At 31.9% G+C, this 15,836-nt stretch overlaps 1 protein-coding gene across 4 annotated transcripts in view; it reads right to left on the reverse strand.

Moving 5' to 3' along the window:
• LOC132719182 (T-cell activation Rho GTPase-activating protein-like) overlaps positions 1-15,836 on the reverse strand; it is a 52,567-nt gene that overhangs the window by 25,083 nt on the left and 11,648 nt on the right. For 3 of the 4 annotated variants that reach the window (XR_009624181.1, XM_060702930.1, XM_060702933.1), the window contains exons 2-5: positions 8,109-8,291; positions 6,473-6,536; positions 5,866-6,027; positions 3,600-3,709 (exon numbers count right to left, since the gene is read on the reverse strand). Coding sequence is in view for 3 of the 4 variants with exons in the window: in XM_060702930.1 (XP_060558913.1) it covers positions 3,600-3,709; positions 5,866-6,027; positions 6,473-6,536; positions 8,109-8,170 (398 nt within the window). In the remaining variant the exon portion in view is untranslated. Of the gene's footprint in view, positions 1-3,599; positions 3,710-5,865; positions 6,028-6,472; positions 6,537-8,108; positions 8,292-10,963; positions 11,221-15,836 lie in introns of those variants that run through there. The other variant, XM_060702931.1, reaches the window with a different exon arrangement.

Below are 15,836 nucleotides of genomic sequence, written 5' to 3' on the forward strand. Positions count from 1 at the left end.
TTATCATATTTCTTTCAATTTCATGCTCAATCATACACAAAAACTGTCAAACGATGTACTTATCAATTTAAAATAAAATATAAACATCAATCTGTTTTTGTCTATCAGCCATACTGGTTAAACAAGGTGCTTTACAGATTGATTCCAAATTTTCGAACGGAAAAATATATTCAAACACACTGACGGTGCATGGGCAATTATTTCGTTAAAAAAATATTCCGTTAGATTGTTCTGACTCAGTTAAACGCTTGCATTTGAATTAGCCAATCAGATTTCGCGCACTTTACGGCCGCCATTTGTTTATCGGCTGTAAAAGGAATTGAAATACATGAGAGGATTTAATCATGATTTTTCGGATGTGACAGTTTAATTATTTTGACAAAAGGTATTTATTTTTTAGTTTTGTTCATAAATAGGTCAAAAAATATGTAAATACACGCTGTCTTCATTGTTTTTCGTTCCGCCCGATTTTCTGGCGGAACATGCTATGGGTTTTTGAGCAATTTCGATATGACGTTGCTTTGCCCAGAAGCAAAAATATCTCAAAGCGACGTCATATTTATAGGACTAACAGTAAAGTACACTTAAAACTTAAAAGGTAAGGACAGTTTAGTTATTGTTACTCTTGGTTTATTTTTGTTGCAGTTAGATTTAGTTGACAATTTCAGATCATCTCAGTATTTTTGTTCGGGGTAATAAAATAAATAACACATGGGTTTGTGAGTAACAGTAAAAATATCATCCCTCGTAAAAATACTGTTACCCGAGGCGTAGCCTCGGGTAACAGTATTTTTCTCGGGATGATATTTTTACTGTTACCCACAAACCCATGTGTTATTTATATACTAGAGTTTTTCCCCTCTGTATCCGATTTTCAATACGTAAAACAATGGAGATTCTATACAACGTTTTAGGGATTCTGTTTTTCTCTATTTTAACGTGTTTAAATGGAGGGGTTGTTTTTGGTAATAAGACAAGATACCATTTGATGAACAGTCCGGAGTTTGTTGATGATCATTTAAGACATACTGACCGTATAACAAAGCATTAGGTGGTCTGACCTGTAGGTCACAAAATAATTTATAAAGAATTTTGAGGCAACGGTGGAATATGGCCTATTTGTTTTGCGTAACAAGACATCTATACAGGATTTATAATTTATGCTGCTCTATATTTTTCAGAATAGAAGAAAGTGTCAAATATTTAATACAAAATGGTGATTTTATCCATGTTTCTCCAACTGTTAAAATATTTCAGCTGGGCTTGTATTGCATTGAGATGAGAACACAATCATTTAGGTTTTCCAGATGCATCTATGGCACATTATCTTGAAGACGTTCTTCATCACAACATATTGACATATTGTCTATTCCTTCTTATCACATTTGATCTGTGGGATTTTTTTTTGCTTTATTTGTTATTTAATGACCAATAAATGAAGTATGTTGAAAACTTTTTTCTCAAATCGGGCCAAACATCAAGCATAAATTTTATTTTTCAATACAACTTTGAGTAAATTTCATTATTATCTTTTGCCTCTAAAACTTTAAGCGTTTTTATTGTTACAGTAACGGCGATGTTTTTATACAAATTTGTGTTTTTTCAATTTCATAGAAAGTAAATGTAGTGAAATTTGAAATGATGTTTTTATGTTTCAAATGTATCCAATTCTGTAATGCATAATCATGACATTAACTTCTACAACATGCTTGAAATGATTAAAGTGAAAGCCTCATACGTTTCCGGGTTTCTCTCATTTTACCACTTTGTTGCCATGGCAACAGAAAAAATTAATGCTGTTGATAGAATGAAAATATCTTTTAAAAAATTAAAGACTTAAGAACATTTTAAAATGTAATCTTGTTGGTTATTCTTAGTCTTAATAATCATTATATATCAGTTCACTAGACATTGGGACTCAATTTTCCTGTACCCCACCCACTTTAGGAATGTCAGAATCCACATTCTTACACAATAAAAATAAGGGTACATTTAGTAAGTTGTTTGTCAGGTCTTTGTATAATATGGTAAAAATATTAGTTTTCACCACTATGCCTCGACTGATAGGAAAAATTGCCAGCCCCATGTCGTTTTTTGATACTTTTTCATGCTTTTTTTAGCAAATTTATCTATGAAAACAAGAGTATATGTATAAGAAAAAGGAAAAGGACCCCTTTTCATATTGTTTAAATAGGATGTGAAGTTTTAACATCACCTGTACCAAAATAAATACAAAAAAGAACTAATTTTATCATATAAATTGAGTAATAGCCATTTTTCAATAATTTGGCGGCCATCTTGGCGGCCATCTTGGATTTCTCAAAACGTACCATGATTTGACATGTCTACCCAAATTTTTTGTAAACTTCAAACATTTAGCTTTACATTGGTATAACATTTATTTATGGACCTTTTTTGCACACAAAAGGTCCCCAGGGACTGTACTATTACATCTATAAACAAGAACTGTCGGAGGACAGAATTGGCTCGACTATTCAAAAAGTTATCACATGGGTGTTTTATTGAGTATAATAATGCTAGTTACCTATGAATACATAAAATTGACCGAAAAGGTACAAAGGCTTGTTATTAAGATGTTTTATCAAGTAAATCACTGCTTTATTATTATGAATGCATAAAAATGTCCCAAAAAAGGCACAAACTCTTCAGTAGTTATGGAGATAACAGCTTACAAGCAAAACTTTACCAGAATTTCTAAGTTGAAAAAGGGGAGAAAAATCAGCCTAAATGCAAGATAGAATTATGGATCTTGGTCAGTGACCTACAATTATGATTCTAAATGCATATGTACAGTTTTAAATAAATATCTTTAATAGCTTTTGAGATATGTAAAACTTGCATGTAAACATTAACCAAGAGACTAAGTAGAAAAGGGGAGATGAATCAGCCTAAATGCAAGTAGAGTTATGGAACTTGGTCAGTGACATACAATTATGACTTTCCAATTATGACCCTAAGTACATGTGTAAAGTTTCAAGTAAATATCTTTAAAGACCTTTAACCAAAATTTCTAAGTTTCAAAGGGGCATAATTCTGTCAAAATTGTAGGCAGAGTTATCCAACTTGTCAATCTGATTTACATTGTTACTATAAATAAGTATTGTAAGTTTCAATTGAATATCTCAAGCAATAATAGAGATATTTGAATTTACAAAAAAACTTTAACCAACGCAGACGCCGACGCTGACGCCGACGCGACTACAATAGCTCTCATATTCTTCGAATAGTCGAGCTAAAAATCATCACCTGTGTTAAAAGCCATGGTTATCAAAGTCTATTTCAACACATATCCTTAACTGACCGCTGTTTGTAAATTTGACTGCAATTTTATAAACTTTTTCCCCCATGGCTGAAAAATCTACCCCCTAAACCAGTGCAATTTAAGGTCAGCCACCAAAATCTGATCGCATGCACTGCCCCATTTTAGTCATATTTCAATTTTTACAAAATTTTCCCCAAAATTAATGGTTTTGTCCGGAATAGAAGATGGACAAGTCCATTTAAAGATCTTTAGCGTTGTTAAGAGTTAATACTGAGAAATTTAATACTTTTGATTTTACAGTAAATAAAAAACCTACTCATGGATAGCATCGTACTGCTCCATTTTATGTCCTATGGTGAGTGTTTTGAGCAAAGATTCCTCCCCCTCCGGTGAGAACACACCTTCAGGTATACTCAGCAGGAATTTCTAAAAATAAACAACAACAACAACATAGTAAGTTAATAACCAAGTGTGAACAAAATGATACAATGCATAAAGCCAAATAAAACACTCTATGGTCTTTTAACCCCTATTCTTATGAAATTAAATGATTTGCCTTTGCCACCAGTATAGAGCCAGACAAAACCACACATCTATGTATTCTGACAAGGCTCTATATTAATTGTTGCTCAATTTTCGCATTTTGATATTGAAATCCCTACAATTCAAATGGACTCTTCCAAAATTCAAAGTAGAGCGAATCTATTCCATAATTTTAGCAGGTTAAGGGTTAATAATGAGGCCATATTGACTTGTTTATTCCACTAATCCTGTAAAGTGTTTCAATGAATACCGAATATGATCACAAACAGGGTTGCCAGCACTTTGGTGAAATAAAATTCCCTGACTTTTCCCTGACTTTTCACTGACCGATTCATGTTTTTCACTGACCAAAATCGTCAAACACATAAACGGCCTCCTGACCTCCCCTATAGCCGTCCAATCCTCCCATTATATTTTAGCATGTAAACTTGTATTTATTTTCCAAAATATAAAACATTTACATCAAAGTAATGATTCAAACATTGTCGTTCTACTATTCTTAACTATTTCTATTCAAACACAGTGTGACTGTTGGTCAGTGAAACATATGACATGAAAATCAGAAGAATCATAATATATAGCATCTGTATTAGAAATCACATAAGTCACTCTTTCCTTCCTCTAGTAGTTAAACATAAAAAACACCAAGACTATAAGAGGTAATACTTGTATGACAAAACTTAAAAATTCAAACATCTCTAAAACTGTAAGAACAATAAACATTTAACACAAGTTACTTGTATAAGGCATCATGATAAAACACTGATTGTGAAAAAAAGAACATAGGGCTCATTTTGGCATATCATGAAATAATCACTATAAAATTAAAGACTTTGAATGAGTGAAGTAAAGTTAGTGTGAAAAAAACATAGCATTGCATAATTTAACCAGTTTCCATCATGTTTGCAAGACAAATCCTCTTGTACAATTTCTTAGTGTCAAAGCAAAAAGCAAAAAGAGGTTATATGCCAATATGGTAGTTTTGGTAAACATGTATACTGACTAGATTTTTGTTAGTAAATTAAAAGCCCTTCTAGTGATATCATGCACAAAAATAACTAGACCAATACAGGAATACAGTGTACTGAACTAGATATTGCTAGTAAGTCTTTAGGCTGAATGATATTCTAAGGTAAATAATGGGTATTATAATCACTAAGTTAACATATAATGCTTCTTAATATCACAGTTTACTGTTATTTGAATTTAATGCTTAACTGTGAGAGTTACAAAGTCAAATATAAAATGCCTAAAGACTACCATAGCCAAGAAAGACCTTCAATGCGTATACTTTCAACCTTTGAAATAATTTTTCCCTGACTTTTCACTGACTTTTGAGGATTTTCATTTTTCACTGACCAAATTTCAGAATTCCCTGACAATTCCCTGACCTTGAAAAAATACCCAATTTCCCTGACTTTTCAAGTCCGCTGGCAACCCTGACAAATTTATATCAAACTTAAGTCTCTATGTTTCTGTGAATTCATGGACAGACACTAAACAGAAATGCCCTAAAAGCCTTGGATGGCTAACCCTCAGATGACTCAGAATTTTATGCTAATGTCAAGTTACTTGTTCTGCATCACAAATGAATTTTAGCTTCTTTTTTTACAAAGTACTAGCCACATATCAATCAAATTATGTTGCATCAAAATGATCACTGCAATTAAGTATAAGATGACATTTAAAGCCTATTTTTATTTGATAGCTTAAATGGTCCTAACATTCAGCAAACAAAATGAATTTCTTTTGTACAGCACCAACAAAAGACCTTTATTAAAATCTGCCCAATCGCTAAGAAGAAAACAATTTCAATCTTTCCATTTTTAGCTCTTGCCACTCTTTCATTATGGGAAACAGCATAATTCTGGCTATTTTGTTAAGGACCATCCAAGGATTATCGGGGAACATAATTTCATCACAACTGACCTTAATGTTTAACTTTTAGTAAACATGTTTGTATCAAAAGCCGACCAGACAAAAGTCCAGAAGACTTGCTTGACAAAAAGTCAGTTGCATTTTGGAAATGTACAAGTTACCTTTATAACAGAGGCTAATGTATAGAAGCTATAGTTTGAGAAAATAACTGGCTTCCCCTCTGATAATCTCTTAACAACACGCCTTGTATCGTTCGGATTTCCTGGCCGTCGGAATATGTCACGCGTGTTGAGACCTTCCCTTGCCACATATACAAGTAATTCCTGCAATATAAAAGCAATTCATTCACTTAATGCACAATAGCTTTGTTAGAAAAAATTTGTCAATGAGGAACAGTATATCCATAACCAAATAGTAAGTATAGAAAATTATATTTTTCAAAGCAATAGAATAGGAGTTCCATAGCATTTAATCAAAAGTTAATCATCAAACTTTTTTTAACCTTAATTGAAAATGTGGTTTATCTACTCAGGCAGTTCAAAAATATCATTCCCCAGGTAACGGAATTTATTGTAATTTATCAATCAGAAATTAAATGCACAGATTTATAGAGTTCTACTAACACATCTTCTGACAATTGTTTCCACAGCATTACATAGAATGTATATATATAGATCTGGAGTTCATACAATAACTAGGTTTGAAATGTCATGATAAAATGTCTAGGTATTGCCAGGTGTGGGGAAATATCAATGTAATAATACTTACAACCATAGGTATTGGAAGGTATCCATTCTTTAGGGCAGTGGATAATGGGGCTCCAAATTTTATTCTGAAACATATGAAAGTATGCAATTATTGACTGATATATTGATTTCCTCATTGATTGATTGATTGATTGATTGATTGATTGATGAAATGAATGAATGAATAAATGAATCAATGAATCATTTGATCAACCATTGAATAAATGAATGAATGAATCAATCAATCAATCACTCAATCAAATGAATTAAGGGATTGATGCCAGTTGTCAATGAAATTTTTGAAACAATCAAAATTAATACAATTTATTTCTTTACATCATAATAACCTTTTAAGCGCATTTGCATTTTATACAACTTGGCTAAATGGCTTTGTAACTTGGAAAAATATCAAAGTCTCTTCCTCAATCCTAATCGAGAAATGCAAGATATACAAAGCAAGTGTTTCATAACTAGGATATTATCACATGTATTTAGTTTATAAAATATTCTTGTGTATTGTGAAGGAAGATATAAACTTAAAGGCACACTTTTGATTTCATTCCTAGAACAACTTAGTGCTGAGCAATAAGTGTAAAGTTCCTTGCAGATGGAAACAACGGCTTGCCTCTGACAAGGTTGGAACCAACGCTGTTAGGGATCCTGAGAACAGATTTCTAGTCTGACGCTTTAACCACTTAGCCCTGCAACCACTTTATATATAACTATTTGTTTCAAAAGATTCCTGTGCCGCAGGTTTAATGCCTTGATTTTGACAGCTCTTGAACATACTGTTTAAAATTTGCATCATCCATCATATTTTTCATAAGGATCCCACTCAGCCAGAAGGTTTAGTGACATTACATGTTAGCCTAATTGACCCAGAAATGACACATAATGCATCTTTTGGGCCTTCCTCAGTTTTATTCTTGTCTCCTCAAAATCTTGAGCAAATTTCAAAATAACTTGTAAAGTGCTTCCAAAATACTGTAAAACAAACCCAGAAAAACAAACAAACTGACACAAAGCTGAACCAGTATTATCTGCTTTTTATCAAAGGACTCAAGGGACTCCACATTAAGATCATTATTATTATCGCCATCCTTAATTGCAATATAGAATGCTGTTGCTCTCATCTAATATGCTTTATTTATCATGATAAGTGAATGAATATTTACTAATTTCCTTTGAACAGTAATTCCTAATAGATTCACAATTGGCAGAACTAGGGAAGGACTTCGTCACATCTTGAAAATTAATTTTACAATGTTTTCTGTCCATAAATATTTTATTTCTATACACTTGTAAACAATATAAATTATTCAGTCAATGGGAATGTATCTTTCAAAGAAATTATGTAGTTTAGGACATAAAATCATCATTATGAAACAAGTGGTTTTTACTGTTGCCATAGATTAGATATTAGTCATTTTTTGCTTTGATAACAAACAACCACAATATGTCACACTTTAACAGAAGACATACATTTTATTAAAAATTAAGACCAATTAAAATCTGAAATGTGATCAATCTTAGTTTGTCACATATTATGTGATTTATATCTTAAAATATATCCATCAATGAAATAGGTACAAAAAATAACAAAACATAATAAAAAATTATACAATAAAATGAATAAATATTTCTTAGCATATACTAACTTTTGATGGCGCATGGCCTCCGTGCTTCTGTCTGAAACGCAGCCAAACACATTACGCAGCATGGTAACCGTTCAAACAGGTACCAGTCATCATCAAGCCTCTTATAACCATGATCCAAGCCTCATCATGGTAGCCTGGATGCTTGAATCTTGTTTGAGTTCTCTTCAGATGTCACTGTATGATCTATAAATAGAAACATTATTCTAATGACGTACATTCCAATACAAAATAATTAAATTAAGAAATTGAAGATATTTCTGTCTATATAGTTCATCCCAGTCTGTATTCATTTTTTTCATCCCAGTTTGAAATCAAAGTACCCCAGTATGAAACATCACAAATACTTGTCCAAAAAGCAGAGCGTACCTGTCAAATGTAACACTTCAGGCCAATGTTAATCAAGTTCCCATGTTCAGACACCACAGGTTAGTTCTCACCAACCCATCGTCTCTATGTGAAACTAATGTATTTCTCTACTTCTTTTAATTATACACATTTTACAGTTAATTCACATTTAAAACAAACAGCAACCATACAAAAATAGATGCACACTGGTTGTTTCTTACATAAATCTAAACTTTTGTAGAATGCCTCGATCACAAACCTTTTAAAAATTCCACCAATTCCCTGATTTCTATTCTACTTTAATACAATTCGAACGCAAAACACATGTTTTAACGTTCCAAATCATTCAAACAAAACTTTAAACAAACGATATTTTATCCATATTTGAAAATTTGGAGAGGTGATAAAAGGTCAGTGTTATCAGGCGGTAACAAGATAAATCTTTTTACATGTGAAATTTTATCGAACTTTAAGATCGGAACATTATCTGAAAATAACAGTTTGCATAAACACAAGGGTTATGACGGACCTTCTATCGCTCACCTTAGTTAAGACAGCATCTTAACTTTCCATTTTATGCTTTCGCAAGTGTGCTCAGTACTCAATGACAAAAAAAAAAGAAGAAAAAGATTTTTCTTGAAGAATAAATGAACGAGTCTGGAGACCCATGATTTAATTTAACCTTAAATCATGAACAGAAGAACAGTGCAACTTAAATGTACATTATAATAATTGGCTTCTACAGCATTATCAAAACTTGTTTAACTAAATCACTGAGCTAGTTTGTTTATGCAATATGAAAGATACTTATATCATGGCAATTAATAATTCTTAATAAGTTTCATTAAAATATTCTTTTGTTAATTTAAGGTTTCCAGTTTAAAAATTTAAGAAATAATATATCCCAAACAGTGATTTTATCGCTCAATAACATCACTGTTTGGAGTTCGGATGCAAGGAATTATATCACGAGGGCGTAGCCCGAGTGATATAATGATGCGCATTTGAACGACAAACAGTGATGTTATCAAGCGATAAAATCACTGATTTGGATATATTATTTCGATTCTAACACGACATTAACAAATAAATGTTGAGGTACATGATAGTTTAGCAAAATTGCGCCTGATTTGTTTCCGAACTTATTTTCAGCGCGTCGGATTTTTAGTGGTTACGTCACGTGTATAATGATTACGTCACATGTCTAAATATAGAACGTCAAACTGTGCATCTGTTGCATAATAACACACACTTTTTGTTCTTCTATGTTCAATAGGGAAAAATGCGGGTCGTGTTAGAATATTAAATTAATTTACAAAGCTCTGACCTCTAGAATGTTATAACAATCAATGACCAAACCAAATAACTCACCACTGAACTTAGGCGAGCTAAAAACTAAAACTTGGAGTTTTTTTCTGTACAAATTTTAAAGTTTAAAGAGCTAAAGATAAAGTACATTAATCATGTTCAAGTAAAACATAATCTTATGTCTGTATTTATATATATATATATATGACTCATTTGAATAGTCAATGAATTTAAAAGATTTTTCTTTTTAAAACATGCTTCACATGAATTTGTGTGGATTTTTTTAGCCATGAATATTTTCTCAAATATCAAAATATTATTTACCGGTAATACGTTTTTTCATATTATCTACAAGAACATCTGAAGTTCATACCCTTTACCTCCAGTATAGAGTCAGGCCAGCCTGCACATCCATGCTAACTTTAAATTTTTATCTTTATTGCCCCAAAATTGATAATATCCTGGTTATGCCCATTTATGAAATTAAGGGTTTAAAGGTTAAAAGTTTAAAATATTTAAATTCAAATTAAGCTTTGAGCTTTCTGCTTAATCCTAACTATAGTGATTACAAGATCTGTCCTCATGACAATGTGCTACACTATTCTCAGTGCTTGACAGTAAGGAAAAGGAGGGGCAAAACTCTGTAAAAAGTTAACTCAGAAATAATGGACATGTGCCCACCATGTTGGATAATCACAGAGACCAAGTGTGTAAAGTTTCAACCCATTCCTTTCACAAGTTTTGAAGAATTATTACCAACTTGCACGAAAAAACTTAACCAAAGTGTAAAGGCAACGCCTACACCGACTCCTTTGTACATACAGTACAATTAAGCTCTCCCTGTTCTTATTCAAGTAATGAACTACTACTTTATCCAATTAAGCCTACTAAGGACACTTTCAAGCTATCACTAAATATATAACCATTGTTTTTTCACCTTATATAACAGAGGCCATTAAAAGTCTCTCCCATATTGAAATTTTCTTTAATCCTAAACATATAAACTTACACTTGTTTTTTTTTTACTTCCCAAATTAGCAATTTTAGTGGTATTTTTCCAAAAATCAAGAGTCCCAACTACAGTAACCTATACCCAAACTTATAATTTCCTTTACTTTTTAATCCTGAAGGTTCAAAACCAGTTGATTTAATCCATTTTTCTCAAAATAGTGTTAATGTAATATTATAATAATGCTTCCTACCAAAAACTTTTCCAGAGTTTGAACCATACGAACTCAGTTCAATTTATGCGATCACAATTCATAACCAATACTAAAATAAAAAACACTTTTAATCAAACACATAAATTATTTCCCCATATCAAACCGGTATCAGGTACTCATCAGATCAAACAATCGTACAAGTGTTTCACGAGTGTCTATAACATCCAGACATGCACATCATTTCACGTACTTCATACAACGACAAAAATAAAACTTCACAAATTTAAACTTTTCAAAAACACTCTTTTCAAAAGAACTTAATGTGCAAATATCTAGAATTTACACAAACTGCACCAGTACAGAATATCATCATCAAAATAAAGTTCCAGTTAAAATAAAGTTTCGGTTCAAAAATTTATTGAGAAAATGTCAACGAGGATTGTACCTATTACAGTAATATTTGATTATGATAAAAATAAAATACACCTCACACACACGAAAATTTATCTCCATATAATCATACCATTGTTCTTTTTTGCATGGAGGTTTTTCCTTATAACATCTCACACACATGTACAAGCTAAAATATTTCCCGTTTAAATACGGTTTTTATGATTTTACGATTATTTTCGAGGCTGTTTTTTTCTTTTTGTTCTCTCATAAAGTAATCCTCATCATGTGCAAATATTACAACATAACGTTCAAACTATAACCACAACTGTAAAACATAACGTAAGAAGCAACTCCAGCTATATCCCTAAACAAAAATAACAAACGTCTTGTTGTAAAACTCAAACTGCTCCAGGGCAATGTTTTAATAAATACCTCATGTTCGAGTTAACGCAAATGACCAATATGAAACAGACTGAAAGCGCTTTGTTGTTTTAAATCTTAAAGGCACAGTATGCCTGAGAAATAAATAAATTGTTCATTCTTTTGAGAAGGCAAACATGAGTTTGATAGCAGTTAAATACTGGTTTTAGAGCATTTTAGATGCTTATCACGTATCACAGGAAGAAAATAGCGATGAATGTGACACTATTTGTTATTAAAGTAGCAAAATGTAAAAATAGTGGTATTTGACTAATCCATTCAAAAAGAAGTATTTTGAGTTCCATTCAAAATACTAAATGACACTACAGTTTTATTAATTGCAAAAATGCAACAGAAGGAAAAGATGTATCAGATAAATGGCCAGTAAACTAAAACAGGACACCAAATTTTGAGAGCATTTCTTGGGCATAATTGGCCTTTAAAGCAACATTCTCATAGAAACAATTTTATTTTCATAATAATTTATAAAGTCTTTTTCACATAAGACTTGTCTATCCTACAATCCGGACAAAACCATTCATCATTTTTTAGAGAAAATAATTGAGCCGCGTCATGACAAAACCAATTAACATAATGGGTTTGCGACCAGCATGGATCCAGACCAGCCTGCACATCCGCGCAGTCTGATCAGGATCCATGCTGTTCGCTATCAATTTCTCTACTTGTAATAGAGTTGGCAAGCGAACAGCATGGATCCTGATCAGACTGCATGGATGCGCAGGCTGGTCTGGATTCATGCTGGTCGCAAACGCACTATGTTGGTTTTGTCGTGATGCGGCTGAATTATGATAGCAAAACAGTGCAGACCATAATCAGAAGGCATTGATGTACTAGTTGATCTTAATTTGGTCTGCACTGGTTGTAAGGGTAGAATCAGTTAAAAAGAAAGGTTAAATCATAAATGTTTTAAAATGTGTCAAGATCAGCAAAAGTTGTCCTTACTTATTTAGTAAAACGTAATAATAGTCAAAATAATAGTCAAAATATTCCGATTCACGCTTCTATGAAAGATATACATAAAACAGCACAATTATCTAAACTATTACTTGCAGTATAGCAGGTTAGACTAAACATAGTAAATGCATGCAAATTATGTATAATTATAACATGATTGTAGTTCCTTAGATGCTTAAACCATTTTTCTAAAATTTGATTTTTTTTTTTTTTTTTCATCGAGGGACATGCCGCTTTCAAGATCAAATCCCGAGGTTGAGACGTGTTAATTAATTAATCAGTATATATGCATGATTTTACTCAGAAATTAAGTAAAGTAACTCACCAAGTAAAATTTCAATAATCCAATACGTCAGACCATAGTCAGATTTTCATTAGTTTCACATAACTTAATATTTTGGTGTGTATAATCCAAACAGATGCTGCTGTACCCAACTTAAGATTATTTGCAGATACACAGAAATTTCTCTATGTCAAATTTCCAAATCAGTTGAAAAGATAATTTTTAACTTATTAAAAACTTATTTTTATTTACCAAAGACTTTTATTAATATATACACAGAATCACCCTAAAAATTTCAAAATTTTCATAACTGCAGAAGATTTTCTCTCCTTGATACAAAATACTTGCATAAATATATCGAAGAACGGAAGATTTTTAATCATTTTTTCGAGAAAATTCACATAAATTACACAGACAGACAACCTTTAAGAACAATACTAAAATACTTTTATGTGAAAACTTTGATCTCATGAAATTTAATGTTGATTATACTTCAATACTGTCAGAGAAGCTTCTAGATATGAACACAATACAGTTAATTTTCTAAAAATAACTTTTTAGCAAGAAACTTTAAAACATCTCGAACTTCTAATCTGCCTGTACACACAGATTAAGATGATAAGCTATTTTCATAGTTTACCACTGAGTAATCCGAAAAACATTTTTTTTTCAACCTAATAATGTCAATAATATAACATACATAGATCTACTTAGCTATTTAGCATATTTTAGAAGTTCTTCTCAGAGATATCACGTAATATTTTGCACACAACAATACAAAACACTGCTACTTTTCATAAAAATTTCAAAAGTGTTTTTAACTCTTAAAAGTAAATGGACTCAATGTTAATATTTCAATCTGGAGACATTTTCAGGAAAAATTTCAAGTAAGTACTGACCGAATAGCAAACAGTGCAGACCCTGATCATGTACACTAGTTGCAAACATAGATTCAGCTGCTGCTAGCCGGCTTACATTTATACTTCATTTTAAATGAACAACAATCACACCATCAGGTATACACATATAATTTGTTGATTTTTTAATTCAAATGAAAGGCCCATTATGCCCCAGAAATGCTTTTTTTTAATGCTCAAATCCTTTTCATACTTGGTGCACATTAAATTTTATATTTTCCAAAAAGTAATTAATAGGTCAATCATGCGAATCATTTTTTGTTTCTGTTGCTTTCTAGGAATTAGTACAGAAAAGGTGATTTAGTATTTAGAATTAAAGTCAAAATACTACTTTGTTTACATTTCCCTACTTTTATGACAAATTAATGATTTAACATTCAGCACTACTTTTTTCAGGTGATAAACATCTTACATGCTCTTAACCATTGTTTAAACGTTATAAAACTCATATTTGCCCTTTCAAATGAAGGAAAAATTTATTTGTTTCTGAGGCATAATGTTGCAGTGCCTTTAAGGCTTTAACTATCAATACGAATTTAATAATTATGATGATTATTTATTTATTTGATAGTTCTAGCTTGGTTGCTTCAACAAAATTTAATACGGGATAATTCAAAGAAAAATTCCAGACAGAGAATACATGAAAACCACAGTAACGAGGGAACAAATGCCTGGGGAGACCGAATTTTTGAACAGCAGTATACTATAGTGTCCAGAAATAGAGCGTACTGGTAATTAACAATACATGGATCAATAAGATGGTGTTTGGTTCTCCAGATATTCTTGCACTGTATCAGAATTTCTAGATGACTATACATAGCGATTGATTACCACTGTCATGATTATATCTGGCACCTGAACATTGAAAGTGGTGCCGCAGCATTCCTGAAGTGGGTCAGAATATGTCACATATCTGCCACTGCTGCTGCCGATGTACAACTTTTAACCTTAACCTGAGCCTGGATTTGTGTAATGGATTTGCCCAGCTTTGAATTTCGGAACAGTCCATTTGAATTTTAAGGGATTTTGATATCAAAATACCAAAATTGAGCTACCGACAGTACAGAGCCTGGTCAGGCTGTGCACAAAGAATTGCTGGGGGCAAAAGTTAATCTCACTTGGTTCCACTAGGGAATTAAGGATAATAAAATTTCATTTGCTTACTTTCTCAAGAAAATGCTTCCACATTTTTTCCTTTATACCTGTAAAGCATATAAACAATCTTTATGCAATTTTTTTTATATAAACAATCTTTATGCAATTTTTTTTTCACTCTGCAGAATTTCAAAACTTTTACGATGACATGCAACTGTAGATACGGCATATTGCATATATTGTTCAGATACAGAAGCTTAGCGATAAGGATATATTTTTACAAACATAATACATATGGCAAGTCAAATTTAGAACAAAAAACAATTTCTATCCAGCATTTTTAACCAGTATTGACCATAACTGACCACTATTGATAACTTTTAACTGTCCTCAGACCAGTATTGACCATTATTTAGACCAGTACTGACCAGTTAAAACCAGTGATCAATATTGTCTTTTCCTGCCAAAGTATTTAGGTAAGTCTGATTAATACCAATTCTTTGTTTAAATTCTTATGTTTCCAAGATTCAATCAATGATAAGTGGAACTTGGGAATAGTCAATTTGGACCTTAAGCTTCATTCATATAATGGAATAAACGAGGAGAAATTCTGTAAATTCCATATTAAAACTTAACATGAGCACAGAGTGGGGACAGTCATCAGACTAAGAGTTGCTGGGCCCGTGTGCGAAACTTAATTTACATTCATTGCCGGGAACCACGCCAATATTTTTAGAAACGGATTCGAAAGTATGTCTATAAGCTAATGGCTTCCTTAAGTAAATTCCATATAAACTAACATATCACTTGAAAACTTCATTTATGAATA

This window comes from Ruditapes philippinarum, unplaced genomic scaffold (assembly GCF_026571515.1).
Source record: "Ruditapes philippinarum isolate M1 unplaced genomic scaffold, ASM2657151v2 ctg1158_1_1_1_1, whole genome shotgun sequence".
Taxonomy (NCBI): Eukaryota; Metazoa; Mollusca; class Bivalvia; order Venerida; family Veneridae; genus Ruditapes; species Ruditapes philippinarum.